General features: G+C 42.2%; 2 protein-coding genes and 1 long non-coding RNA gene across 3 annotated transcripts; all 3 read left to right on the top strand.

Moving 5' to 3' along the window:
• The first annotated feature begins 3235 nt into the window (after positions 1-3235).
• On the top strand, positions 3236-14243 carry LOC129833687 (alpha-methylacyl-CoA racemase-like). The gene is made up of 3 exons (XM_055898441.1): positions 3236-3368; positions 8313-8473; positions 14079-14243. Exons 1-3 carry the CDS (start codon positions 3236-3238, stop codon positions 14241-14243), a joined length of 459 nt encoding a protein of 152 aa, XP_055754416.1.
• Positions 14244-15493: 1250 nt separating this feature from the next.
• On the top strand, positions 15494-20801 carry LOC129814065 (membrane-associated transporter protein-like). The gene is made up of 3 exons (XM_055866841.1): positions 15494-15607; positions 19756-19932; positions 20491-20801. The coding sequence occupies exons 1-3, from the start codon at positions 15520-15522 to the stop codon at positions 20601-20603; spliced, it is 378 nt and encodes a 125-aa protein (XP_055722816.1). The 5' UTR covers positions 15494-15519; the 3' UTR covers positions 20604-20801.
• Positions 20802-23074: 2273 nt separating this feature from the next.
• LOC129814083 (uncharacterized) lies at positions 23075-24757 on the top strand. The gene is made up of 2 exons (XR_008753229.1): positions 23075-24438; positions 24535-24757. It is a non-coding gene; the product is annotated as an uncharacterized LOC129814083 (long non-coding RNA).
• The last annotated feature ends 2188 nt before the right edge of the window (positions 24758-26945 follow it).

The following is a 26945-nucleotide window of genomic DNA, read 5'->3' as shown; positions in this document are numbered from 1 at the left end:
TCTGCCCAAGGAAGGAAACGTGCCCACTCACCCTGCCGGTCCTGACATTGACGCCTCAGGAACCTCCCCAGCTCCTGATTCATCCTCTCCACCTGCTCGTTAGACTGAGGCCGATACCCGGATGTGAGGCTAACCGTGACCCCAAGCTTCTCCAAGAAGGCCCTCCATACTCGGGATGTAAATTGAGTGTCGATGTTCTCCGGAAGGCCATAATGCAAGAAGACCTGCTGGAAGAGTGCCTCAGTGACCTGGTGAGGAGTGGGAAGACCAGAAAGAGGGATTAAATGACATGACTTGGAGAATCTATCCACTACCACCAGAATGGTGGTGAAACCATCAGAAGGGGGAAGATCAGTAACGGTCAATGGAGAGATGGGACCAATGTCGCTGAGGCACGTGAAGCGGCAGGAGCTTCCCTGCTGGAGCATTCCGGGGGGACTTGGTTTGAGCACACACGGAACAGGAGATGACATACAGCGTAACATCCTGCACCAAGGTGGGCCACCAGTACTTCTCAGTGATGGAATGGATGGTGCGAGAAATACCTGGATGTACAGCGATGACAGCTGTGTGCCCAGGTCAGCAGCCGATCCCATATCCCTGTGGGAACGTAGATGCGCACGGGAGGACAATTCTGGGGTGTGGGCTCCCTCTCTAGAGCCTGGCAGATGTCCACATCTATGTCCCAAACAGCTGGACCGACGACTCGGGAGGATGGGACTATTGGTGCCTTCTAGACAGGAGCCTCTCCCGAATCGTAGATACGAGACAGGGCATCGGCCTTGATGTTCTTAGAACCTGGGCGATAGGTCAGCCTGAAGTCGAACCTGGTGAAGAAGAGGGCCCACCTGGCTTGGCGCGGATTCAGTCTCCTTGCACGTGAAGCGTGCAAGGAGTATGTACTCAAGGTTCCGATGGTCAGTGAGGATGACAAATGGTTCCTTGGCACCCTCGAGCCAGTGTCTCCACTCCTCTAATGCCAACTTCACCACAAAGAGCTCCAGATGTCGTAATTCCTCTCTGCGGGGGACAGTTTCTTGGAGAAGAAAGCACAATGATACAATTTTTGTGGGTCCCCCTGTCTTTGTGACAAAACTGGCCCCACACCCACCTCCGATGCGTCTGCGTTAACCACAAAAGGTAGCGTGGGATCTGGGTAGGTGAAATGCCCCTTTAGACGAAAGGCCTCGCTGAGACCAAACCGACGATGAAGCGGCGGTAAAAGTTGGCAAATCGCAAAAACCGTTGTAACCCCTTGATGGTGGTTGGGACTAGCCATGACTTTACCGCATCTTCCTTCTTGTCCTCCATCCTCACTCCCTGCGGGCTGATTTGGTAGCCCAAGAAGGAGACAGCCCTCTGGAATTGACACTTCTCCGCCTTGACGAACAGGTGGTTAGCCAAGAGGCATTTCAGGACTGCTCGAACGTGAGTGATGTGATTCTCCAGGTTGGTCGAGAAGATCAGGATGTCATCGAATTACACAATCAGCTGATATCCGAGCATGTCCCTGAACACCTCGTTGACGAATGCCTGGAACACTGACGGAGCATTGGCTAAGCCAAAGGGCATAACCAAGTACTTGTAGTGACCAGACATCGTGCTGAACGCCGTCTTCCACTCATCCCCCTCCCGGATGCGAATGAGATTGGACCTGCGGAGTGCCTACAGTTTGTTGAAGAACCGGGCCCTGTGGAGCTGCTCGATGGCTGACGGCACCAGCGGGAGAGGGTACCAATACTTTGTGGTGATGTCATCGAGACCACGGTAATCGATACAAGGGGGTAATCCTTCCTCCCTCTTGGCCACGAAGAAGAAACCAGCCGAAGCAGGGGACGTGGACCTGCGGATGAAACCCTGTTGGAACGCCTGTTGAATGTAGTCCTCCATGGCCTGGGTGGAGGGTAGATGCGTCTGCGCAGAGGTGTAGCACAGGAAAACAGGTCAATGGCACAGTCCCAGGGGTGATGAGGAGGGAAACCGGTAGCGCGGGTCTTGGAGAATACCTCCCTTAGATCCTGAAATTCCTCCGTGATGTTGGGCTGGAGTGCAACCACAGGACTCTCAACCGATGTGGAACCACAGGGGACAGGAAAGCAGGTCTTCCGGGCATTCAGGTGACCAGTCGGTGATTCTCATCCTCGACCATGAGATGGTAGGGTTATGGCGCTGAAGCCAAGGTAGGCTGAGGATGATCTTGTGAACTGGTGCACCGGTGAATGAAGGGGATGTTTTCCTGGTGATTGGGCTCCACGGTGAGGGTGAGTGGTTGGGTGATGTGTGTGATGGTTCCGGATCCTAGAGGCCGACAGTCGAGACCTTGAACTGGAAAAGGAGAGAAGAGCGGGTAGGTAGAAATATTGCGAGCAGAGACAAGGGTCTGATCCATAAAGTTACCCGCGGCGTCGGAATCCACTAACGCTGTAGACACAGGGCATGAGGGACAGTCAGCCAGAGTGATGGGTACTAAAGAGTCTAACAGGAAGAGCAATAGATTAAATACTCATTCCTGGTTCAGGGGATGTAACATCACGTGACCGTCCATCTACTTTTTTTGACCTTGGAATCAGAGTCCTCCCTGCTAATCAAGGGATCAAACTTAGCTCTTTATTTTTGTGTAGAAAGCCTTTGCATTTTTTTCTGAATCTTCGTTGTCTAATAACGAATGTAGTCCACTGATTTCCCTATAATTTGTGTCAAAGCGGCGATTACCCAACCCTGCAATTAAACCCAGAGTGAAATCAATTGCACTCTTCTGGTCTACTACTGTGCCGGGTTCCAAATAATTAAGTTTCTCTCCTCCTTTGGCCTAAAAAAGGCTAAGCTTTCTGTATCTCGGTTGTTTTGAGTCTGAGAAAGGGTTTATATGGAGACTGCTTGGTTAGCTGAAGTTACTTTCCCAGTTAGCTGGTGGCTGTATTGAAAAAACATTTTTTCCCAGGGTTTGCAGTGGTCTGTCTATTTGATGGTTATGAGTGCAGGGTCTATAGAAATAGACAGTGTCCCTGGCCCAACCTCAACTACATGACTCTGACGGTAGTTGTTTGCAAGAGGCTTTAGTTGCTTAGTGATGCATTGTCTTCTGTTTCTGGGCATGTGGTGTGGGTGTTTGGTTCTGAATAGGTCGCACCTGACTAATGGTATACTTTCATGTTGCTTCTCAGTACTTGTATTCCTTTTTTGAATGTATCTAAAGTCTGTTCCTCTCCATTAACTGTGTTTCTGTGTAGGAGTTATGGAGAAGCTGGGCATGGGTCCAGAGGAGTTACTGAAGGAGAACCCTCGTCTGATCTACTCATGCCTCACTGGCTACGGCTTGAGTGGAGCCAAGGCTGCTGGCCATGACATCAACTACCTCGTCATGTCAGGTGGAAACAACTTCACTGTAATAAAACTTTATTATTATTTATTATTATTATTTTTCTTGACTTTCCATCAGTGACATAAGATGTGGAACGGCTTCAGTTGAAAATCAAATATGGGAAAAACAGACCATTCAATGGCATATTACTTACGATTGATAGCTCTGTAATAATTGAATAGTCTCGATGGCAACCATCTGGGTCGTTCCATGAATTGAGTACCTTTTTGCATCCCTTTGATATTTTCAGTAGAACTTGTGTACCAATATTGAATTTTAAAAGCCTGTTACAGTGCCTTCAGAAAGTATTCACACCCCATTACTTTTTCCACATTTTGTCGTTACAGCCTGAATTTAAAATGGATTAAATTGCTTTAAAAAATATATATACACTGCTCAAAAAAATAAAGGGAACACTTAAACAACACAATGTAACTCCAAGTCAATCACACTTCTGTGAAATCAAACTGTCCACTTAGGAAGCAACACTGATTGACAATACATTTCACATGCTGTTGTGCAAATGGAATAGACAAAAGGTGGAAATTATAGGCAATTAGTAAGACACCCCCAAAAAAGGAATGGTTCTGCAGGTGGTGACCACACACCACTTCTCAGTTCCTATGCTTCCTGGCTGATGTTTTGGTCACTTTTGAATGTTGGCGGTGCTTTCACTCTAGTGGTAGCATGAGACGGAGTCTACAACCCACACAAGTGGCTCAGTTAGTGCAGCTCATTCAGGATGGCACATCAATGCGAGCTGTGGCAAAAAGGTTTGCTGTGTCTGTCAGCGTAGTGTCCAGAGCATGGAGGCGCTACCAGGAGACAGGCCAGTACATCAGGAGACGTGGAGGAGGCCGTAGGAGGGCAACAACCCAGCAGCAGGACCGCTACCTCCGCCTTTGTGCAAGGAGGTGCACTGCCAGAGCCTGCAAAATGACCTCCAGCAGGCCACAAATGTGCATGTCAGCATATGGTCTCACAAGGGGTCTGAGGATCTCATCTCGGTACCTAATGGCAGTCAGGCTACCTCTGGCGAGCACATGGAGGGCTGTGCGGCCCCACAAAGAAATGCCACCCCACACCATGACTGACCCACTGCCAAACCGGTCATGCTGGAGGATGTTGCAGGCAGCAGAACGTTCTCCACAGCGTCTCCAGACTCTGTCACGTCTGTCACGTGTGCTCATGTGCTCAGTGTGAACCTGCTTTCATCTGTGAAGAGCACAGGGCGCCAGTGGCGAATTTGCCAATCTTGGTGTTTTCTGGCAAATGCCAAACGTCCTGCACGGTGTTGGGCTGTAAGCACAACCCCCACCTGTGGACGTCGGGCCCTCATACCACCCTCATGGAGTCTGTTTCTGACCGTTTGAGCAGACACATGCACATTTGTGGCCTGCTGGAGGTCATTTAACCCATCTATAATTTAGCCCAAATAACTACCTCTCCCCCTACTGTATTTATTCATGTATTTATTTTGCTCCTTTGCACCCCATTATTTCTATCTCTACTTTGCACATTCTTCCACTGCAAATCTACCATTCCAGTGTTTTACTTGCTATATTGTATTTACTTCGCCACCATGGCCTTTTTTGCCTTTACCTCCCTTATCTCACCTCATTTGCTCACATTGTATATGTAACAGTATAACTTTAAACCGTCCCCTCGCCCCGACACGGGCGCGAACCAGGGACCCTCTGCAAAAAATCAACAACGGACACCCACGAAGCGTCGTTACCCATCGCTCCACAAAAGCCGCGGCCCTTGCAGAGCAAGGGGCAACACTACTTAACTCTCAGAGCAAGTGACGTAACTGATTGAAATGCTACTAGCGCGCACCCGCTAACTAGCTAGCCATTTCACATCCGTTACATTTATAGACTTGTTTTTCTATTGTATTATTGACTGTATGTTTGTTTTACTCCATGTGTAACTCTGTGTTGTTGTATGTGTTGAACTGCTTTGCTTTATCTTGGCCATGTCACAATTGGAAATGAGAACTTGTTCTCAACTTGCCTACCTGCTTAAATAAAGGTGAAATTAAATGGATGGAGGCCACTGTGTTATTGGACACCTGCAGAAATGTTTTGGTACCCTTCCCCAGATCCGTGCCTCGACACAATCCTGTCTCAGCGCTCTATGGATAATTCCTTTGACCTCATGGCTTGGTTTTTGCTCTGATTAACACTGTGATCTGTGGGACCTTTTATATAGACAGGTTTGTGCATTTCCAAATCATGTCCAATCAATTGGATTTACCACAGGTGGACTCCAATCAAGTTTTAGAAACAGCTCAAGGATGATCAATGGAAACAGGATGCGCCTGAGCTCTATTTTGAGTCTCATAGCAGAGGGCTGAATACTTTATGCTAAAATTTCTAAAAACCTGTTTTCACTTCGTCATTCTGCGGCATTGTATGTAGATTGATGAGGAAAATGTGTTTAGTTACTCACTTTTAGAATAAGGCTGTAACGTAACAAAATGTGGAAAAAGTGAAGGGGTAAAAATGTGTCACATAATATGTTGCATGGACTCACTCTGTGTGCAATAATAGTGTTCAATGTTTAACATGATTTTTGAATGACTACATCATTGCTGTACTCCACACGTACAATTATATGTAAGGTACCTCAGTCGAGCAGCGAGTTTCAAACACAGATTCAACCACAAAGACCAAAGAAGTTTCAGAAATGCCTCGCAAAGAAGGGCACCTATTGGTAGATGGGTAAAAATAAAGCAGGCATTGAATATTCATTTGAGAATGGTGAAGTTATTAATTACACTTTGGAGGGTGTATCATTACACACACTCACGACAAAGATACAGGCATCCTTCCTAACTCAGTTGCCGGAGAGGAAGGAAATGGCTCAGGGATTTCACGATGAGGCCAATGGTGACTTTAAAACAGTTACAGAGTTTAATGGCCGTGATAGGAGAAAACTGAGGATGGATCAACAACTGTATAGTTACTCCACAATACTAACCTAAATGACGGAGGGAAAAGAAGGAAGCCTGTACAGAATAAAAATATTCCAAAACATTCATCCTGCACTAAAGTCACTAAAGTAATACTGCAAAAATTGTGGCAAAGCAATTCACTTTTGGTCCTAAATACAAAGTGTTATGTTTGGGACAAATCTAATGCAACACATTACAGAATAATAATACATGGGACTTATATAGCGCTTTTCAAGGACCCAACGTGTCTTTACAACTGAGTACTACTCTACATATTTTCAAGCATAGTGGTGGCTGCATCATGTTATGGGTATGCTTGTAATTGTTAAGGACTGGGGAGTGTTTCAGGATGAAAAAAACAGAATGGAGATAAGCACTGGCAAAATCCTAGAGGAAAACCTGTTTGTCTGCTTTCCACCAGACACTGGGAGAGGAATTCACCTTTCAGCAGGACACTAACCTAAAACATGAGACCAAATCTACACTGGAGTTGCTTACCAAGAAGACAGTGAATGTTTCTGAGTGGCCTAGTTAGAGTTTTGTCTTAAATCTACTTGAAAATCTATGGCAAGACCTGAAAATGGTTGTCTATCAATGTACAACAACCAATTTGACATAGCTTGAAGAAAAAATTATAATAGACAAATGTTGCACAATCTAGTTATGGAAACTGTTAGACTTACCCAGAAAAACTCACAGCTGTAATTTCTGCCAAAGGTGCTTCTACAAAGTATTTACTCAAGGTGGTGAATAGATATGTAAATCAAACATTTCAAAAAACATGTTTTCATTTTGCCAATATTGGATATTGTGAAAAGATGGGTGAGAGAATTTTAGAGAATTCAAGCTGTAACACAATAAAATGTGGAATAAGTCAAGGGGTAATGAAGTGCCCTTTAATATGGAACACGAGGGAAATTCAATTAATCTGATTTTTAGCCCACTTAACCCAAAAATGTAATTTCACCATCGTTGTAAAGCCCTAGTTACTTTGTTGCTTTGACAAAGTCATTTCTGAAGACAATAATTTATTTTGCGTAATTAGTGATTCATTTACATTTCCTCTTATTTTAAGGTCTAACCTGTTAAGTGAACTGAACTCTGGTTTGAAAATTGTGAAATTATATGTGCAAAATAAAAATGAAATTGTTTTGTTTTGTGGTGGAAAACTGAGCAGGTTAAGCATAACACATCAACCCTGTTAACTATAGATAGATGGGCTAGAAATGTTTTAAGAATACATTTTTTCGGGAAGCTTGCATTCAATTGCCCCTCCATTCCCCCTGTCACAATGGGAGTTATGGTGGATTTAAGATGAAAACTTCAACCCTGTGTCACGCCCTGACCTTAGTTCCTTTTTTATGTCTCTATTTTGGTTTGGTCAGGGCGTGAGTTGGGGTGGGCATTCTATGTCTGGTGTTCTAGGTTGTCTATGTGATGTTGCATGTCTGCACTTGTGTCATTTAGCGTTCACGTTCGTTTTGTTATTTTGTATAGTTTGTTCAGTCTTCTTCGTTATTAAAAAGAAGATGTATTATCATCACGCTGCGCCTTGATCTCCTCACTACGACGATCGTGACACCCTGTTACTTTAATTGCCACTTACTATAGCCATGTTTCTATGTGCTCTTTATGACAGAATGTAAACATTTGGTGAAATAACGTTTTTTGGGGGGGAGGGTCATTTACATTGCCCAAATGGCACTTTATTGGTGGAATGACACTTCTTTTGAACTCAAGCTAATTCAAACCTATTGTTATTAATAATGTATCATATTTCAATTATCATCTGGAATATAATTGAAGGCTATAAATTCAATGATTATGGTTTATTACGTAGCTAATGACTTTCTGTTAGACTAGATGTTCATTTTAGATCATTTACAGCATCCTTTCTATGTACTGTACCATTGTCCATACAGACATAAAGGAATCTCCCTCCAATTCTGCCTCGCTTACTCCGTTCCGTGTATTCCCCTCCTCCTGTGTCAGTCTTGTTGTCCATGTTGGGCCGGAGCCATGAGAAGCCCTACCCTCCTCTGAACCTGGTGGCAGACTTTGCGGGCGAGGGTCTGACGTGTGCCTTCGGGGTGGTCCTGGTCCTGCTGGAGAGGACCAGGTTGGGCAGAGGGCATGTCATTGATGCCAGCATGGTGAGAATGAGATCAGCCCAGTTGAGGTCTGAGCAGATCACGACCCTCAGTCCACTTCTACACCCACAGTGCTGTTCTCAGTACACCTACAGTAAATGCTTTCTAAAGAGCAATAGTGAAATAATGCTCTGTAGCTCCAGGTACATCTGTACAATGCATATCATAAGATGATACACATACTGGTTTGTACATTGCAGCATATTGTTTTTTGCCTAAAGAAGGCCGTAAGATATAATGTTTATTTAATAGAAGAAGACTGAACCAGGGCCCTCAACAACAACAGAAACTTCCAAAAAAAATTCTCTGCTCCTGAAACCTGAACTTCATTTGCTAGGGTGCTGGCCCACGTGGGGAGAAATATAGGAAAAATAGTGTGGCACAGCTTCATGAAAACAGTCGCTTTTAAACTAGGGATTTCATGGCTAATTGAGGTATGTCATTCATTCTGCTCATAGATTATGCATGTATGAACTACACATTGGCTACAAATCCAGCCAAAAGCGGGATGTTAAAAAAAGTATGTCTTAGTTGCCAAAAAAACGGAGCATGTCTTTAATAAATGCCAGTCAAGTCTAGTACGTAGATTAGGTGGGATGTAGGATGTGCTCAAGGTTTGGTTTTATTGACTTTTGCCGCAGCTCACTGTCATATTTTATATGTTGTTAGAGCCCTAGACGCTATGCCGCCTGAAGCCCCATTTTTATTTTTCAATGAATATATTAACCTCCCCTCCATGATCGCTGTAAACAACATTACGTTTTGCTTAAGGCTTGTACTTTCTTTTTACTCCAGGGATTGTGGGCACTTTTCCAAAGATAGAGATCACAATTTTAAGGTTAATACCATGCTGTGAAGAGATCTGCAAATGCAAAAAAAATCACGGTTTTAGTTACGGGAAGAATCATAATATTGTAGCTCCCATATTCAAGGATTTAATAACCACGTCATGTCTTACCATTCCAATCTCACTGAGTAAATAATTTATGTAAACTACATATGTTGGTATGCAAACCTTAGGTATGTAGTCGGCTACTTCCTATTCATGCCTGTGATGTAGATGACTGCTCTTTTGTCAGTAAGAAGTACACGTAATCTGCTGATAACTGCCTCGGTGACGGGCCAAAACAGTCACATTGTTGGTTGGCAAGGCAATTAGCCCTAGTGATGGGCATTCCGGCTCTTTTTTATTCGGCTGAGCTCACCAAAAAGAGACGGCTCTTTTGGCTCCCAAACGTCTCTTTAAAAAAAAAATGTGTTGTATTTTTTCAAGTCAAGCAGTTTGCAATAGTTTGACTATGATTAGTGTTAAAACAATTCTAATTAAATTATTAAATGAAATAATACTCTACCTTAACCACAATGTACTTAAAAATGCATTGGTTTGTTATGAAAAAGAATGCTATTAAACATTTGCATTTAAAGTATAACTTTTTAATGTATATGAACAAAGTGCATATTAAATCTAACCATTCAAAACGAATACAATCTGAACAGCATAATTGAATATTGCACCATAACAAAGAAAAATAAATAGGGGCTCCTCCAAATAGGATCGGACCTCCATAATGGCATCTGCTGAGGGATTCCTTCGTGCTGCATCCCCAGCTGCCTTCTCGTCAAACAGCATCCAAACAGCAGACGTTAGTGGCACTACTGCTGGTGCTTCTGCTCCATCTGATCCCTCTTCTTCCTGTTGCCCTGGTGCCTGAGCCAGCTGACTGATGGGACTGTCCCTCCCTGCTGCTGAGGTTATTCTTTGAAGAGCCTCATCAATCACTCTGGCGTCACTGAAGGCTAACATCAATGAAGTGACATGTAACCGACATGTAAGAAGTGGTTACCCTTGTTGTCCAGCAGTCAGTGGTAAGGCAAACTGCAGAATCTTTTTGGACTCTTTCCCACACTGAAGGCTGTGTGCTCTCGTACAGTTGTGGAATAAATGATTTTGAAAGGGTTTTCCTACTTGGAATTGTGTACATTGGATTTAGACTATTGCTAATACTTCTAAAACCTCTGTCCTCCAATGACTGGAAATCGGTGGCAATCATTTTAGCCAATGCAATATCAATTTGGGCTTGTTTTTCTGCAGACATAGACTTTGGCATAAACTGGTCCATAGAAGACTGCGTTGCTGTGGGTCGTGGAGTAGGCCTACTTGACTGAGTGGATACATCCCCACGTGTGGAGGTGCTGGCTCCACCACTATCACTAGCAAGCCCGCTAGTTTCTCGTAGCTCCGCTACAGCTAGCTTCACAGTTGGGTGTACAGTTCGCATACGCCGGTGTAGGTTGTGCGTTGAACCGGCTTAATATGAGATTTTGTTTTGGCAAATTCTACACTGTGCTCTAACATTGTCTACATTATTAAAATACATCCAAATGCTACTGTGCTTCTGACTCATTTTCCAGCTGTTGTTTTCATAGCTGTCCTTCCTCTCTCTCCTCAGTTGCTAAGTGTGTGACTGTGAGTGAGTTGGCTCGGCCCTTTCTCACGCATCTTTGGTTCATTGGTTGACACTGCGTGTCTGATTGACAGGAACAAAATGTGAGGCTGTTAGTCTGAGCAGACAGTCAGAACGTATGTGTGCGCTTGAGCATTTAGGCCTATAATATTTAATTAATTTTTTTGTTCTTTGAATTAGTTAATTATATTCATTTAGGTCTGTTGATTAATCATATCTTAATTTTCTTATATTTAATTAATAGATACGGCTCTCTAAAATGTGAGCCGGCTCCCAACGTTCACCTACAAGAGCCGGCTCTTTGAGCCGACTTGTTCGCGAACAACCCGTCAGTAATTAGCCCTGAAGTTTTTTTTAATGGCAATCATCTTAGAAGATGTCCTTTACCTAACGCCACAGCCAATCAAAACCAGGCAAATATGAGCACAGCTGTGATCGTTGAAATCCTTAATGCAATAATATTATTTTTATGCAGACATAGTTTGTCTTCCCAAACTGATTTCACAACTGAGATGGCAGTTTTATTTCCTATAATGGTTACTTATTCTAGGCTAGGGCCAGTGGCTCTATTGCATTATTATCTGCAGTATACTAGTTATATTGAAGAAGCAAACTCTAAACTTGTGTTAATTCTGTCTTTTTGTCAGATTAACCATTTTGGTTAATTACTCATTCATAAAACATTCCTTACCCCAGAACACGTCAATGGGAGACTATCCAGGAAAAGAAAGAAAAAGGAGAACTCTGTGCCTGCATTGATCTGAGTTTTATTCACGGGACAAACAAACAGGCTTACGTTTCGGGCGTAGGACGCCTTCATATGTAATGAAGAAGATGGCGCCGACAGACATGGCAGCTCTGCTTCTAGCTGCTAAGCAACTTCGCAGTATATATTATATATATATATTTTTCTTCTTACATTATTAGCCCAGAACATTTTTTGTGTTATTACATACATCTGGAAATATTTTTGGGATATCAGAGCGACAGTAACTCACCAGCATTCTGACCAGATACGACTTTCCCAAATTGGATCCTTTGTTCGTACCCCCAAGGCAATTTAACTTATCCCAGAGTCTGCTCCAAGACGCCGCCGGCGGAGAAGAGGTATTCGGAGTGGACTTCTAGTCCGACTTAAGAGGCTGCACATCATCCACCGCTTCCGAGTATATTACTCGCTAACGTTCAGTCCCTGGACAATAAAGTAGACGAGCTCAGGGTGAGGATCTTTTTCCAGAGAGACAGGGACAGTAACATACTCTGTTTCATGAAATCATGGCTTCCTCCAGATATACTGTCCCCGTCCATACAGCCAACTGGGTTCTCAGTACGTCGTGCGGACAGGAATAAAGAACTCTCCGGGAAGAAGAAAGGCGGTGGAGTATGTTTCATGATTAACTACGCATGGTGAGATTGTGATAACGTACAGAAACTCACTCCTTTTTTTCAAACAGGAAGTACCCATGCTGAGGTCTATTCAATGCTGGTCTGACCAATCGGAATCCATCCTTCAAGATTGTTCTGATCACCTGGACTGGGATATGTTCTGGGTTGCCTCTGAGAATAACATTGACGTATGCACTGATACGGTGACTGAGTTCCTCAGGAAGTGTATAGGGAATGTTGTTCCCACTGTGACTATTAAAATCTACCCAAACCAAAAACGTCGATAGATGGCAGCATTTACGCAAAACTGAAAGCGTGAACTACCACGGTAAGGTGACTGGAAATATGGTCAAATACAAACAGTGCAGTTATGCTCTCCGTAATGTAATAAACAGGCAAACCGTCAGTACAGAGACAAAGTGGAATCGCAATTCAATGGCTCAGACACGAGACATACAGTACCAGTCAAAAGTTTGGACACAACTATTCATTCTAGGGTTTTCCTTTATTTTTACTATTTTCTGCATTGTAGAATAATAGTGAAGACATAAAAACTATGAAATAACACATATTGTCACGAACGTCGTAGAGAGGAGACCAAGGCGCAGCGTGATTAATATACATCTTCCCTTTTAATAAATAAGAAGACTGAACAAACTATACCAAAATAACAAAACGGACGTGAACGCTAAATGACACGAGTGCAGCCATGTAACATCACATAGACAATAACCCACAAACCAAACTGGAAAATGGCAACCTAAATAGGATCCCCAATCAGAGACAACGATAAACAGCTGCCTCTGATTGGGAACCAAACTAGGCCACCATAGACCTACATATGCCTAGACTACACACACACACCTAGACCTACAAAAACCCTAGACAATACAAAACAATCATATCCACCCCCGTCACACCTTGACCTGACCAAAATAATACAGAAAACATAGAATACTAAGGTCAGGGCGTGACACATATGGAATCATGTAGTAACCAAAGAAAGTGTTAAACAAATAAAATATATTTGAGATTCTTCAAAGTAGACACCCTTTGCCTTGATGACAGCTTTGCACACTCTTGGCATTCTCTCAACCAGCTTCAAGAGGTAGTCACCTGGAATGCATTTCAATTAACAGGTGTGCCTTGTTAAAAGTTAATTTGTGGAATTTCTATCCTTAATGCGTTTGAGCCAATCAGTTGTGTTGTGACAAGGTAGGGTTGGTATACAGAATATTGCCCTATTTGGTAAAAGACCAAGTCCATATTATGGCAATAACAGCTCAAATAAGCAAAGAGAAATGACAGTCCATCATTACTGTAAGACATGAAGGTCAGTCAATCCGGAAAATTTCAAGAATTTTGAAAGTTTCTTCAAGTGCAAAAATCATCAAGTGCTATGATGAAACTGGCTCTTATGAAGACTGCCACAGGAAAGGAAGACCCAGAGTTACCTTTGCTGCAAAGGATAAGTTCATTAGAGTTACCAGTTTGACACCCCAGCTTTACTGCATACATATATTTGTGTTCCTCATATCTTATCATTTGCATATCACCTTTTTTTAGGCCTGGGATTGGATGCTGTCAATCTTCCTCCCCAGATGAGCATTTGTGATTGGCCAGAGCTGAGGCAGATCTTCACTTAGCAGTCTGCCACTAAGACCCAGGTAGGAGTGTGGTCGAGTGTTCGATGGGACGGACGCCTGTGTGACTCCCGTTCTCTCTGTTGACGAGGTAATCTCCCACCCCACAACCAGGAGAGGGCCTCCTTCCACAGGGACGCCCAGCGAGAGGTGACCCCGAGCCACGCACCTGTCCTGTCCCGCACCCCTGCTGATCCCTGCCTGGCCCGGGACCCCTTCATAGGGAAACACACACGTCCCGTTCTAGAGGAGACAGTTGCTCTCAGCTGGTATTATTGAGTGTAACGCAGCCAAAGCACAATTGTAGCCAGGCCTTTCTCCTTCTACTGCCCCCCCTTAAGAAAAACACCTACGGCTCTCAATATACGCTTCCAGTGTTTAACAGTTAGTCAACCGTCTTTGATACATGGTGCGCCATGCATTGCTGGTATGGGTGCTACTCAAGCATGAAGTACTTGGATCCCTTGAATGGATTGCACTGCAATTGCAATTAATTCATATAATTGTTATTGTTGTATTTAGCTCACAGATGTTTGTAGTAATAGTGTTCCTCTAATTGCTTCAATAGTTAATTAATTTTCATGAGAACATCTTCCATCCACTGTAAGCCCTGTTGACTCATAAAGGGTTTGTACTGTACCATTCAATTGTAATTGGGTTAATAGCAATGGCAATATGTCATTACGAGACTAAGGGCAAACAGAAGGACGAGGAGAGAGTGATGACCCTTAAGTATTCTTTCCTAGTAGTCATAATATTGACCTGCGGTTAATGATGATTCTACATGATTGTGTCAATGTGCCTCTGAATTGTCTTAATATGATATTCTCAGGTTTTTACTGAGATGCCTGTATTTTATCTATAATTTTTTAAAGGTGATTGGGCACCTTTATTAATAATATTTTTTGACAATTTGTATTAAAATACTTTAAGGTTATGTTTCTTGGTTATTAACTGTGTAGTACTACTGTTAGAACAATGTAATGCATGATGTTCTGGAGCCTATAATGCTATTTGATTATATCGTTATCACCCCAAACTGTAGCTTTAGGGCAGGAATATAATTGCTACATGCATAAACTATATAACAATCAACAAGTTGTAAACCGATAATATACTACGGATTTTCATCTACAATGGATGGGAACATTTTTTAATTTCCCCCATTTTTTTTTACAATGCTACTTAGAGATGGATAATGTAAAGTCTCACCTCCCTCCTAATCTGATTCCATTGGATTAGGAACCACCTGTTGGAATTCCAGAATCCCATTTCACATTCCCTGCTTTGAGCATATCCTTCATAGAGGATAATGTAACTACTCCTATTAAGATTACCACTGCTTTGCCTTTCCACCTTATAAACCATGACATTTAATATAATTCTAAAATTGCAGAGTAAATACTGAACTTGAATACATTTTTTTTCCTGCACATTATCAGTTTTGACATGCCAAACAGGGTATAAAGGAAACTAAGTTACCATAGAGATGGTGTGTTTGTACACAATCTTATTGTTTCAAGTGCAACTAGCATAATTAATCTACTGTAGCCTGATGGAATTGTCTTCCGACGGGTGGTATCACTCCTACGCATTGCTGGTCTGTAACCACCTTGATAAGAATGTTCGCTTCATCCATAAAGGTAAGTCAAAGACCGTAGAGGCTGTTTGTTTGAAGTACAGTTCACAATTATACTGTTTTCAAATGCCTCTAGCATAACTCATCAATGTGGTCCCTCATGGTTAGTTAAGAATGTTCACTTCCTCCCCTCAAAGTAGTCTATCTATTGTCCCCTCAAACAAGTGACCATATTGTAAGAATATTTCGAAGATAAATGCACAACGCAGAGGACGAGAGATCGATAGAGTACTAACGGTCAATGGAAATGTTTTTTCTGTAATATCAATGGGTCAGAGACATTGGAGGATTTCAGTCCGGGACTATAGATACATGGCAAGTTCTCATTGGTCCAAATTGTTTATACATTGAACCTGAAATAGGATACTTGTTATTTGGCCATTGGCCCAGTTTTATTGCAAGGATTTCTAATTGGTCAACCACAGGCAAGGCTGGGTAATAAAGTCCCTTTGTTCTGTGGAGAGAATCACTCTGAAGAGAATCACTGAGGACAGGGGAGAATGAACATCTACCTACCGCATGATTTGTTCTCTTTTAGTAAACCTATTTTCCTCCCCCTGATTTGCTTTGGGGTCTTTGTTATTGAAGAGTAACATCAACTGCTAACAGTATGTAGGCCTCACTCATTGGTATGCTTAACTCTGGAACATAATGTGACTATGTTAGTGTCCCAAGGACTCAAGGTCTGGTGAGAATGTGGCCTTTTAATCTGTCTGACTCTAAGCATCTGACTGCCTCCCTGGGTTGAGTGCCTCTAACGCCTCCTCAGGTTCCTCTGACGGGGGCGGCAGGAGGAAAGGAGAGGGTTGGCGGGCAAGGCTCCCATGAGAAACTCTGTGAATTGCCTCAACGTCTCACATGACTGGCAGGACGAGCTAGCTAGTGTCAGGAGAAATACAGTATTATGACGTATTATAAACTGAATAACCTTGTTTTCTCAATGGAGATGCAGTCTTATCAGGTGAGAGCCCATGGCTAACAGACACACTGTTCTAGAACTAGTCTTTGTTTTGTTAATAGTGGTTATGGAGTCGGGCAGCTTGGGTATGAGAAACCAAAATACTTTCAGGGCTCATATTCCCATGTCTTTCGCCTAATGGGCTGTTTTATAGAAAATGCACTGTCACCTCTGAAATTATTGAGCAAAAAAACACTGTGTATAAAATAAATAATACAAATACTGAGCTATTTTGTATGCTAAAAACATTTCGATTTTTTTTTATACTAATATATTTTCTCAGAGAAAAATATTTTGTTTAATGGAAAATTCCACCCAAAAACAATCTTTAGGTATTTGTTTCACTAGTTCATTGTTGACAAAGTCCCAAAATGTTTTGCTTGTCAGCAATCAAGTTTTCACGATGCAGTACGTAACTTACAAAATACATAAATCAACCCATATGATGCATTTTGTTGGAAAGCAGATTGAACCAGGTTTTCTTCTGGAATTTTGCCTGTGCTGTTTGTCTGGCAGTTTAATGTGTTTCATAACAAGTAATGAGAGGGTTTCCTCAGCGTGTCTCGACAGAAGGTTAAATGTTCCTGTTATTTCCGCCGTTTTCCTCCACCCAGTTGATTGCACAAGATGTTCAGCAATTTTTCCAGAAAGCTCAACAGTGACCTTGAACAATAACAATTAGAGAAACCACCTCACTGAGATGTGTACAAAATCCTGAGTGGAACTGAAGACTCTCAACACCTGCAAAGAATAGGAATGCAAGAGATGGCATATCCTTACACCTGCCAATACTGAGACGTACATGTTTGGCCCATACTTCTTTTCAGAAACTGTATATCGTTGTTAATTTTCACGTCCATGTAGATAGACTGAATTTCTGAAAAGAGGTTGTTTCATTTATTAGGGTGTATGGTAAGCTGGTAAGACCTGGGTCAAGTACATATGTCTAATACTTTAAATATTTTAGCTGTTCCTATGGATTGAAATGTATATATTAAAGTAGAATACTACTGTAAATGCATTCACTCGATAAGGGATTGTCACGGCCGTCGTCGGAAGGAGACCAAGGTGCAGCGTGGTGGGCGTACATTTTATTTTATTTGAGTAAATGTCGCCAACAAAACAAGAAAACAAAGAAACGACCGTGAAGCTAAACAGGGCATAGCGCCACTAACAAATATAACTACCCACACCTTAGGTGGGAAAAAAGGCTGCCTAATTATGATTCCCAATCAGAGACAACGATAGACAGCTGTCCCTGATTGAGAACCATACCCGGCCAAAACATAGAAATACAGAAACATAGAAAACAAAACATAGAATGCCCACCCCACATCACACCCTGACCTAACCAAATAGAGAAATAAAACGGCTCTCATAGGTCAGGGCGTGACAGGGATTGTATTTGCTTTTGCAACAGTATTGTACATAGACCTGACAACCTAACCTTTTTGTTTTCAGTGAATGCCTATTTTGTTGGTTGATATCCTCAAAATAGTTTTCAGTTATGCCGGATTTCACCTTCTCTGTAATAATACTACAATAAAATGTGTAACCATTTACAGTACTTTTGTTAAGATGATTATCTCCATTCTTCAACAGTTAGTGCTATTTGGGATCCTTGGGTTTCCCTACCCTAATACTTGGGATGTCCCTACCCTTATCCTAACCCTAACCTTACACTTACCATAACCAATTAAAATGTCAACTTAAATTGGGTAGAGACGTACCAATGATCCCAGATAGCAAGGACCATTTTTCAACACTGTTGTAAAATGGAATCTGTGATATAGTAAATTGGGATCTGGGATATAATCATAATGCCACTGGGCCGTTATGTGTTAGCTACAGTACAATATATTGTGATTTTCCTACAGTGGATGAAACTAAGCTTTGATGAAAGTTCTTGTATTTCTTTGAGATCAAACCTAAGCCACAATGCATCTGACATTCCTAATAAGACTTCAACACAACACCCAACTGGGATTTACTATGTGATTTGTAATCCCCTAAACTTGAATACCGCTGTGTAGGTTTTTTTGCCATTGCAATCTGTCAGACATTTGTTTCTCTCCCAAGATAAAGGATATTATTCCGTTTATTTGTGCTCTACTGTGCACAACATGATTATGACAATCTGATTCGCTACAGTATTTATTTTTGATGAGCATGAACACTAAATAACTCTTGTGACAACTAATACTAATATTTATGCAGTGTTAGATGGGGGGGTTTTAGCATAAAATTGATTAGGAGTTGTTTTTCTAGCCAGACAGACAGTCATGCTGGTAATGTGTTGTTTTTCAGATTGAAATGCAAATTGAAAACTATTTCTAATGGAGTTTGGAATTTAAAATGGCCTTTACATTTTGTTCCAACATAATGCATGTGGTTTCAAAACAAATTCTTCCCTCCTATGTGGTAAATTAATGGTTGTATTAGCCCCAATCATGCTCTTGATGAAACAGTAAGTATAATGATGATCAAATGTATTTACGTGATATCAAAATCCACTGGTGTTAACAAATCCACTGACTCACTGTTTACCTCAGAAGCCCTGTAATATACACTGAGGGTACAACACATTAGGAACATCTGCTCTTTCCATGACATACTGTAGACTGACCCAGTGAATCCAGGTGAAAACTACGATCCCCTATTGATGTCACTTGTTAAATCCACTTCAATCAGTGTAGATGAAGGGGAGAAGACGGGTTAAAGAAGGATTTTAAGCCTTGAGACAATTGAGACATGGATTGTGTGTGTGCCATTCAGAGAGTGAATTGGCAAGACAAAATGCCTTTGAATGGGGTATGGTAGTAAGTGCTAGGCGCACCGGTTTGAGTGTGTCAAGAACTGCAACCCTGTTCAAGAATGGTCCACCACCCAATGGACATCCAGCCAACTTGGCACAACTGTAGGAAGCATTGGAGTCAACATAGGCCAGCATCCTTGTGGAACGCTTTCGACAGTCCATGCCCCTACGAATTGAGACTGTTCTGTGTCTTCAAACTAATTACTGAGCGAAAGATGTACCTCCTAAGGCAAATTTAAAATATTCAGCTGCAATACTCCACCAAAAACGAACACAGAGCATTCAGAAGTATTTCAGTTATTGAAAGTGATATTAATGAGTAATCTGTCACATAACTTGAGATGAAGAGGTATTCTCCTGTCTTTCTCCTCTTTTGCAGCGTTAGTACAGGATAGGTCACTGAAGAAGACATGGGCCATCATCATAGTTATGTTTGGAGTGGTGCTATTTGACTATGCAGCAAACTTCATCGATGGGCCAGTCAAGGCCTATGTCTTTGATGTCTGCTCTTACATAGACAAAGAAAGAGGACTGCACTACCACACCCTTCTCACTGGTAAGCAATGGCTAATGACATGCAGTAGCCTCCCTCCCACTTTGTCAGAACCTGGTGTTGGGTTGATTGGCTGACATATATGCTGTCTGGATTGATATAGGTTTACTTTGATATGTTTTAGTATAAATACATATGTTTGATATGTATTTATACTAAACAAAAATACAAACACAACATGTAAAATGTTGGCACCATGTTTCATATGCACAAAAATCGTATTTCTCTCAGCTTTTGCACACACATTTGTTCACATCCCTGTTAGTGAGCATTTCTCCTTTGCCAAGATAATCTATCCACCTAACAGGTGTGGCATATCAAGAAGCTGATTTAATCAGCATGATCATTACACATGTGCACCTTGTGCTGGGGGCAATAAAAGGCCACTCTAAGATGTGTAGTTTTGTCACATAAAACTTGAGACATCTGTGGCATTGAGTTAAGGGAGCATGCAATTAGCATGCTGACTGCAGGAATGTTCACCAAAGCTGTTGTCAGAGAACTTAATTTTAATGTGTCTCCCATAAGCTGCCTCCAATGTCATTTTTTTAAATTTGGCAGTACGTCCAACTGGCCCACAACCGCAGAGCACGTGTAACGACGCCAGCCCAGGACCTCCACATCCGGCTTCTTCACCTGCGGGATCGTCTGAGACCAGCCACGCGGACAGCTGATGAAACTGAGGAGTATTTCTGTCTGTAATGAAGCCCTTTTTGTGGGGGAAAACTCTTCTGATTGGCTGGGCCAGGCTCAGCAGTGGGTGGGCCTGGCTCCCAAGTGGGTGGGCCTATGCCCTCCAAAGCCCACCCATGGCTGCGCCACCTGCCCAGTCATGTGAAATTTGTAGATTAGGGCCTAATGAATTTCTTTAAATTGACTGATTTCCTTAAATGAACTGTAACTCAGTAAAATCTTTGAAATTGTTGGATGTTGTGTTTTTTTGTTCAGTGTAGTTTGATTATTTATTGTTAAAGAAAAGTAACACTCAAATGTTTTGGTGTTTTATTTCATTAGTGCACACTCAAAACGTTTCGCGTGTCAGCAGTTAACTTTTCAAGATGCAAAGTGTCACTTCAGCATCATGATGGTGTGTTTTGTATCATATGATGGTGTGTTTTGCACCATCATGATGGTGTGTTTTGTATCATATGATGGTGTGTTTTGCAGCATTATGATGGTGTGTTTTGTATCATATGATGGTGTGTTTTGCAGCATTATGATGGTGTGTTTTGCATCATCATGATGGTGTGTTTTGCATCCACATGATGGTGTTTTTTGCATCCTCGTGATGGTGTGTTTTGCATCATTATGACAGTGTGTTTTGCATCATAAACTCAGCAAAAAAACAAGTACTGTCAACTACGTTTATTTTCATAAAACTTAACATGTATATATTTGTATGAACATAACGAGATTCAACAACCGAGACATAAACTGGACAAGTTCCACAGACATGTGACTAACAGAAATTGAATAATGTGTCCCTGGACAAAGGGGGGGGGTCAAAATCAAAAATAACAATCTGGTGTGGCCACCAGCTGCATTACTGCAGTGCATCTCCTCCTCATGGACTGTACCAGATTTGCCAGTTCTTGCTGTGAGATGTTACACATTTGTGGCCTGCTGGAGGTCATTTTGCAGGGCTCTGGCAGTGCACCTCCTTGCACAAAGGCGGAGGTAGTGGTCCTGCTGCTGGGTTGTTGCCCTCCTACGGCCTCCTCCACGTCTCCTGATGTACTGGCCTGTCTCCTGGTAGCGCCTCCATGTCCTGGACACTACGCTGACAGACACAGCAAACCTTTTTGCCACAGCTCGCATTGATGTGCCATCCTGGATGAACTGCACTACCTGAGCCACTTGTGTGGGTTGTAGACTCCGTCTCATGCTACCACTAGAGTGAGAGCACCGCCAGCATTCAAAAGTGACCAAAACATCAGCCAGGAAGCATAGGAACTGAGAAGTGGTCTGTGGTCACCACCTGCAGAATCACTCCTTTTTTGGGGGTGTCTTGCTAATTGCCTATAATTTCCACCTTTTGTCTATTCCATTTGCACAACAGCATGTAAAATGTATTGTCAATCAGTGTTGCTTCCTAAGTGGACAGTTTGATTTCACAGAAGTGTGATTGACTTGGAGTTACATTGTGTTGTTTAAGTGTTCCCTTTATTTTTTTGAGCAGTGTATATAGCTTGGTGTCATCATCTAAAATAACCTTAATTTATAAGACCGTTCTTATTTGATTAATGGGGGTCGGACCCATCTATGTGAAGCTAGCCACAATAAGGATTAGCCACAATAGTGACTTTGCGGTTTGTCTTCAAAAGTATGTCATTGAAAGTGATGCAATTGAATACAAATAGTAGAATTATGGCATAGTTGAATAGATAATGCTAAACGAGGTTGGAATGTTAAAATCAATAAAATCAACAAAAGACAATTAGTTAATTTGACAATCTGTTGAAATCACACTGGATGTATTATACTTCAGAATTGCATTTGGGGCATTCTTATTTCACTGTACAGCCTTACCTATGAATTGTGGATCAATGACAGTCTATCAGTCTACTCAGTGACACCCAGACAACATTAGCGTCCTGGCTCTTATTGCGGGACTCTGAAACAACTGTGAATTGAGCCACATTTATTGTCAAGTGTATTGAACACTATTCCAGAGGAAAAACAATACTGCGTGGATGTTTTGGAGTCTGAACTCTGTGGAGGACGTTGGTAAAAAATATATTGGGTATTGAATAAACTGATACCCCATTTCATTGATCCCCAATCCTTAGGTAAAGCTGTACAGTGCAATATGAATGTCAACACACACAATAGACTGACTGGGGAGGTGATTTCACACAGTCACAGTCCCGCGATAAGAGCTACAATGCTAATATTTGCGTAAAGTCGTCACAGTTGTGTTCTGTGGGTGTCACCGAGTAGACTGATGCCCCATTTCATTGCTTCACATTCCAACCTTGTTTAACATTATCTAGTCTATATATGGCTTGATTCCACCAATTGTAACCTTCTGCATCACTTTCGAAGAGGTACTTTTATTTTGAAGGCAAACTGCAAATTCACTATTGTGCCTAACCCTTATTGTGGCTAGCTCCACAACACATAACCCAGTTCGGTCGAGCGTCACTAGCCAGATGAAGCTAGCTGGCTGCTTATAATGTTAGATTTGCGCAACACGGTTAAGTAGCTGCCAGGCTATTTATTTTCATGAACTGAATTTCAATTTCAATAGGCGAACAGCAAGTGGCTACCTAGCTAGTACTTACACACAAGGATTCCTAAATCATTGCTAAGAATAATGAATATGACTGCAGTTTCTACTGGTCATTGTTTTCAGACTCGTTGTATTGGTTCTAGCTAGGCACCAAGCTAAAGCTAGCTAGCTAGTCCAGAAGTTGTGGTCGAACAAATAATGCTTTATTACCAATGTGGTATTGAAAACACATCGTTTGTGGCCGGTGTTTGCTTGTTTGCAGACTTTTTTGTACAGCTTTGACAGTGCTACTGATAGTAGTGGTGGCGCTAGGTTTGCGCGTGCAAATTCAGAACACACAACATTCTATAATAGAACTGTGTTATTTGACGAGTCAAATTAAAGCTTATTTATTTGACGCGTCCTTCATTTCACGTGTATCTTTTTTGACATGCAAAGGCCCAAACGGCGTTCCATAGTTTTTCAGCAGCATACCACCCTGCATACCACTGCTGGCTTGCTTCTGAAGCTAAGCAGGGTTGGTCCTGGTCAGTCCCTGGATGGGAGACCAGATGCTGCTGGAAGTGGTGTTGGAGGGCCAGTAGGAGGCACTCTTTCCTCTGGTCTAATAAAATATCCCAATGCCCCAGGGCAGTGATTGGGGACACTGCCCTGTGTAGGGTGCCGTCTTTCGGATGGGACGTTAAACGGGTGTCCTGACTCTCTGAGGTCATTAAAGGTGTCCTGGCTAAATTCCCAATCTGGCCCTCAAACCATCATGGTCACCTAATAATCCCCAGTTTACAATTGGCTCATTCATCCCCCTCCTCTCCCCTGTAACTATTCCCCAGGTCGTTGCTGCAAATGAGAACGTGTTCTCAGTCAACTTACCTGGTAAAATAATGGTAAAATAAAAATAAATAAAATCGTCATGATGGTGTGTTTTGAATCATCATGATGGTGTGTTTTGAATCATCAGGATGGTGTGTTTTGAATCATCAGGATGGTGTGTTTTGCATCATCAGGATGGTGTGTTTTGCATCATCATGATGGTGTCACATCTGCTCCTGCCACACCCCCTAGTGGACATCCGGTGTCTCCTTGACCTGCAGCCACTCCTCCAGTACACACACTCTCTCTCTCCCCATCCCTTTCTGTATGTTTGTGATTGTGTGGTTGGAGACAGGTGTGCTGGAGCCAGAGCGGATCCTCAGCAGCTGTAACCCGTTCCATAATCAAGACCTCTACAAATACTCAGTCCTGACACTTCCACTCTGCCAGATCGTAATCTCTGCTAAGTCAGTTTATGATTCTAGCTATTTATGATTATTCAAGATCCTGTTACCCTGCTGTGTCTGTTTCCCTACCTGATGCTCTTTATCCTCTCACTGCAGATTTGCCACTCTGGCTCCTGTCTCCTGTTCCACATCTCACCACCCTGCTACCCTGTTCTGGATTCACCACTCCATTGGATTCCTCTCTGGACCTGTTTACCCTGTTCCAACCCAGCTCACTCCAACCTCAGCCTCCACATCTAGTTTCCTACCACTCATCCGAGCTTCCCCGGATCTGCACTCCATATCTCACTGTGTTACAATAAATAGCTTGGTTAATTCATCCCTGTTTCCTCGTCCGAGTCTGCTCTTGGGTTCCCTTGTGTCGCACCGCCTAACAGATGGGGTGGTTTGCATCATCATGATGGGGTGTTTTGTATCATCTGCCCATTCAGCACTGAGTGCACATTCAATGTGATGTAAAGACCTTTCAATGTGCTCTAAGGTTTGAAGCGCCTATTTAGTAACATGCAGACAACCCTCAGAGCTTGCTCAGTCAGTCAGTGAACAAGCATGTGAGGAGGTATTTGAGTGTACTAGCGAGCGAGTAAGTGGACTCAGTTGATTTTTATATTTACATTTTTTATTTAACCTTCATTTTACTAGGCAAGTCAGTTAAGAACAAGTTCTTATGTACAATGACGACCTAGGAACAGTGGATTACCTGCTTTGGTCAGTGGCAGATCGACAGATTTTTACCTTGTCAGCTCGGGGATTCGATTTAGCAACCTTTCGATTACTGGCCCAACGCTCTAACCTCTGGGCTACCTAGAGGCAGGGAATCCGGCACAGGGTGGTGTGCGTGTGTACAGTAGGCCCTAATCCAGAAGATACTCAGTCATGGTTTGGAACTGAGAGAGGGGAAGCACATGCCCTGCTAGTTACCATAGCTCTGGTATGTGGAGGTGTGTGTGTGTGTGTGTTTTTCATCATATGATGGTGTATTTTGCATCATCATGGTGTGTTTTGCGTTATGATTAAAAATATATATATATTTAACCTTTATTTAACTAGGCAAGTCAGTTAAGAACAATCAATCAATCAAATTGTGACATTGGCTGATGTAAAAAAGTGCTGTACAGAAACCCAGCCAAAAAACTCAAACAGCAAGCAATGCAGATGTAGAGGCACGGTGGCTAGGAAAAACTCCCTAGAAAGTCCGGAACCTAGGAAGAAACCTAGAGGAACCAGGCTATGAGGGGAGGCCAGTCCTCTTCTGGCTGTGCTGGGTGGAGATTATAATAGAACATTGCCAAGATGTTCAAACTTTCATAGACGACCAGCAGGATCAGATAATAATAATCACAGTGGTTGTATAGGGTGCAACAGGTCAGCACCTCAGGAGTAAATGTCAGTTTACTTTTCATAGCCGATCACTCAGAGTTAGAGACAGCAGGTGCGGAAGAGAGAGAGTCCAGAACAGCAGGTAGCACGTCCAGTGATCAGACAACAGTGGGTTAAATGCCTTGTTCAGGGGCAGATCAACAGATTTTTATCTTGTCAACTCTGGAACAGGGTGGTGTGCGTGTGTACAGTAGGCCCTAATCCAGCAGATAGTCATGGTTTGGAATTGAGAGAGGGGAAGCACATGACCTGCTAGTCACCATAGCTCTGGTATGTGGAGGTGTGTGTGTTTTCTTCATACAGAGAGGATGGTTGTAATGATATTTGTCTTTTGTGTTGTTCATTAGCTTTGCAGTCACACGGCCTGAACAAAAAATATTCCTTGACCTTCAGTTTGACTACCCTCACAACTCACAAAAATGTATTAGCCTGTGAATTTAGTGGTGACAACTTGAGTCAATTAGTGGATAAATCCATGGAAATATACAAATAAAGAAACCAAAACATTTCATATTGTGTTGAAAAAGGCCATGTCCAAGAGCTTTGAAGTATCTATTGATTATTATTTTAGAACTAGAGTTGTTTCCATCTCTAGATGTTTTTAGAGATTAGTGAAATGTATTATTTTTGAGCATGTGGAATGTTAATGGGATTTATGGTTTTGGTTTTATATCCATTAATTCTAACTCGCACTGTATCTCCAACCATCAAATTAGAATACTGTATAACTTCAATTCCTTGACAGAATAATTATTCTCATCTATGACTCTGCATTTTCGGCCGATTTATAAGGGTCTGTACTCCCAAAGTTGTTGACTGTTTTTATTCTTGGCAGTAACTGTAGCTAGCGGTTCAAGACACATTTCAGTTGAATGCATCCAGTTGTACAACTGACTAGGTATCCCCTTTCACTTTCTCAGCTGTTAGCAGCCATTGGCTAGCAGTTTCTTACTGGCGATAAAAACGGATGATTGCCACCATTTTTTGTTGTTGTTGTCATCACTCAATTATTTAATGTTACAAATCAAACATACAACCTCAGAAATTCATGGTAATTAATGGTAAACTTATAAACAATTCATGTAGACTATGTGTTTATTTGAAACAGGCAATTATTTGCTGAAATT

Source organism: Salvelinus fontinalis, chromosome 2 (assembly GCF_029448725.1).
Source record: "Salvelinus fontinalis isolate EN_2023a chromosome 2, ASM2944872v1, whole genome shotgun sequence".
In the NCBI taxonomy this organism is placed as follows: domain Eukaryota; kingdom Metazoa; phylum Chordata; class Actinopteri; order Salmoniformes; family Salmonidae; genus Salvelinus; species Salvelinus fontinalis.
Note: the sequence above shows the minus strand (reverse complement) of the source record. Positions and strands in the feature narration are given on the sequence as shown.